Raw genomic sequence first — 2,762 nt, 5'->3', positions numbered from 1 at the left:
TTATTGTTGAATAAAATTGTGGACATTTAAGTAAAATTTTGAAGGGGGCTTTGAATAGGGGCTATGGTCAAATGAGACCCTATAATTATAAAATTCATGAAGGTCATCAAGGCTAATATTTTGCAGCTTTTTGTCTAGATACGAGTATATTAAACATAATTATGAACTTAAAAGCCATATTCGTCGGGTTCAGTTGTATGGAGGCTAGGTGAGATAATGAACCGATGTAACCATTTTCAATAGGCTTCGTCCCTGGGACAATAGAAGACCATGTACCAAATTTCATTGAATTATCTTCAAAATTGCGACCTATAGTTTGACTACAAGGTTTACATGGACGGACAGTCGGACGGACATACATAGCTAAATCGACTCAGAAAATCATCTAAGTCTATTGGTATACTTTAAGATAGGACCAATATTATTATATTACAAACATCAGCACAAACCCCAATATACCCTCCCCAATAAAAGCCATTTCAGGAACTCTCTTCTCTTGCCTTCATTTTCATAGTGACTGACAGGCTTTCAATTTCAATTACATACATATGTATATATACATTTGAAATAATTGTAATTGAAGCTTTACCAATTACAATTACTTGATAAATACGAGATAAAGAGCCTTAGACTATTTTCATTTACAAATTGATTTATTATTTTATTTTTCACCTGAAATCCCTCTTTATGTATGTATGTATGCACGTTCACACAAGTGTTAAAAATCAATACAATTTATTTGGAATATTAAAATCAAAAATTTATTTATTTTACAGAAAATTGCTAATATGAAATCAATGACCTAGTATATAAATATTTTGTTTTTTTTTTGCAGTCAGTGACTTACAATGAATTTTATTTATTTTATTTCTTATTATTTATTGTTTATTTTTCTTTTATAATATTATAATAATTCTTAATTAAAAACTGATAACCTTTTGATTTCAATTAAATATTGTACATAGAAAAAGAATGAAACGCTTCCCACTGATAACACAGAGATACGATGTTTTGTTGAATGTAGTGAGTACTTAGAAGAAGCATATGTTGCACAGACATAAAATAATATATACAGTTCATATAGAGCACTTCCAAGGAGAACAATCAAATAGAAATTTATATTCATCATGAAATTTAATATATTTTTCGTCACTTTTATATTCTTAATAAAACAAGTGAGTCTTGAAGAAACGATTAAATATTTCGAGAATTAGAAAAGAATAGAATTTTTTTCCATTTATTTATATTTGTTTTGTACATAAACACGAATATACAAATAAAAAATTGTATGAAATTTTAGTCATTGTGCAATTTAGAAAATGACAAAAATAGTGATATTTTGCGGCAATGTTTGCAAGACAGCAATCACAATCCAGATATCAGCACCAATGAATTGCTAGAGAAATTTAAAAATTATGCCAACTGGACGTATGAGGAAATACCTTGTTTTGCGCGATGTGTGGTAGCTGAGAAGGGTTGGTTTGACATTGATCATCATCGTTGGAATAAACAAAAAATTGTTGATGATTTGGGTGAAAATCTATACAATTATTGTCGTTATGAATTCAGTCGTCCGTTTAAGAATGTATGTACTTATGCTTTTAAGGGTCTGAAATGTTTAAAGGATGTGAGTTTTAACATTAGACTTATTTTTTAAATATTTATAAATTGCAAATAACATTCAATTTGTAGGCGGAACTAAATGTCATTGTCACCTACTCCCATCTACTGGAGTGTATCAACGAGAAGGCAACTAGCATGTCACAACTTTTGGAATATTATCACTTTCCTAAAGGTGAACGCATACCCTGTCTCTTCAATTGTTTTGCCAATCGTGCCCAACTTTACGATAATAACAACGAATGGATTATTAAAAATTGGCTAAAAGCATTTGGTCCACCGCGAAATGTGAATATGTCAAATGTTGCTGTGTGTCGTGTACCGGATGAGAGAAGAAAAACTATGAATGTTTGCGCTTGGATGTATGAAGAGTACAACTGTTGGGAACGTTTTAATTATAATACAAATGGTTCGGTAGCTTATCGTAAGGCATTGAGAAAGAGCAATGGCCAGAAAATGTTTTAAGCGTGTTTCTACTACTATTACGATTAGTTAGTATGAGCGCATACGAAAATGCGAACAAAAAACGAAAACAAAAGATATTTTTAAATCTAAAACAGTATTGGCATAAATAACAAAACAAATAAAAGAAAAATATTTATAATTCATCTGAAATTAAATGTAAGATTATAATTTTAGCGCAAAAATAAATGCATCGCCGTAATTATTGTGTTAAAAACACAGCAGCTATAATTATTTCTAAAATTTTATTTAATCTTGACCTCTCTATGAAATTGTGTTGGAGGAAACAAATAGAGGTTATAATTTTGACATGCACAAGTTAATACATATTGTTACAAAAAGTTATGAAAATCCAGTTTTGAAAAAACTTTAATAATTTTTTGCAAAAATGTAAGTTTTAGTTATTTATTTAACAATTTTTCATAAATTTGTAATTACATGGAAATAAGGGCTTTGCTTTATAGTAAAAATCTAAAATCTAATACTAAAATCCCACAAATATCGTGTGCCCTAAGCGAGAAAAAATCTGTTTCTTACGAATATCTCGTAGATACAGTTTACGTGAAATTTTTTGCAAAAGGGTAATTTGTTTTCAATATTATTGTATACCATAGTGTCTCCACTCTTTTGCTGAAATCCGATAGTCTAAATATATCTGGATAATGACTACCAAATTTTTT

The 2,762-nt window shown here is 29.3% G+C and overlaps 1 protein-coding gene across 1 annotated transcript; it reads left to right on the top strand.

Annotated features, from left to right (window-relative positions):
* Window positions 1-1,024: 1,024 nt before the first annotated feature.
* On the top strand, window positions 1,025-2,300 carry LOC119615538. Its single transcript, XM_037971553.1, has 3 exons — window positions 1,025-1,175; window positions 1,301-1,627; window positions 1,693-2,300. The coding sequence occupies exons 1-3, from the start codon at window positions 1,128-1,130 to the stop codon at window positions 2,083-2,085; spliced, it is 768 nt and encodes a 255-aa protein (XP_037827481.1). The 5' UTR covers window positions 1,025-1,127; the 3' UTR covers window positions 2,086-2,300.
* The last annotated feature ends 462 nt before the right edge of the window (window positions 2,301-2,762 follow it).

Source organism: Lucilia sericata, unplaced genomic scaffold (assembly GCF_015586225.1).
Source record: "Lucilia sericata isolate MDLA Ls3-8-SP2 unplaced genomic scaffold, ASM1558622v1 Contig005689F_arrow, whole genome shotgun sequence".
Taxonomy (NCBI): domain Eukaryota; kingdom Metazoa; phylum Arthropoda; class Insecta; order Diptera; family Calliphoridae; genus Lucilia; species Lucilia sericata.
The sequence above is the reverse complement of the archived record's forward strand: the minus strand, read 5'-3'. Positions and strand labels throughout refer to the sequence as shown.

Bases quoted from the DNA above. Each gene is read 5' to 3' on its own strand.
- LOC119615538 (XM_037971553.1), top strand. From the start codon at position 1,128: ATGAAATTTAATATATTTTTCGTCACTTTTATATTCTTAATAAAACAA. The intron at 1,176-1,300 runs GTGAGTCTTGAA...ATGAAATTTTAG, and splicing joins TTATATTCTTAATAAAACAA to TCATTGTGCAATTTAGAAAA. The intron at 1,628-1,692 runs GTGAGTTTTAAC...TTCAATTTGTAG, and splicing joins GTCTGAAATGTTTAAAGGAT to GCGGAACTAAATGTCATTGT.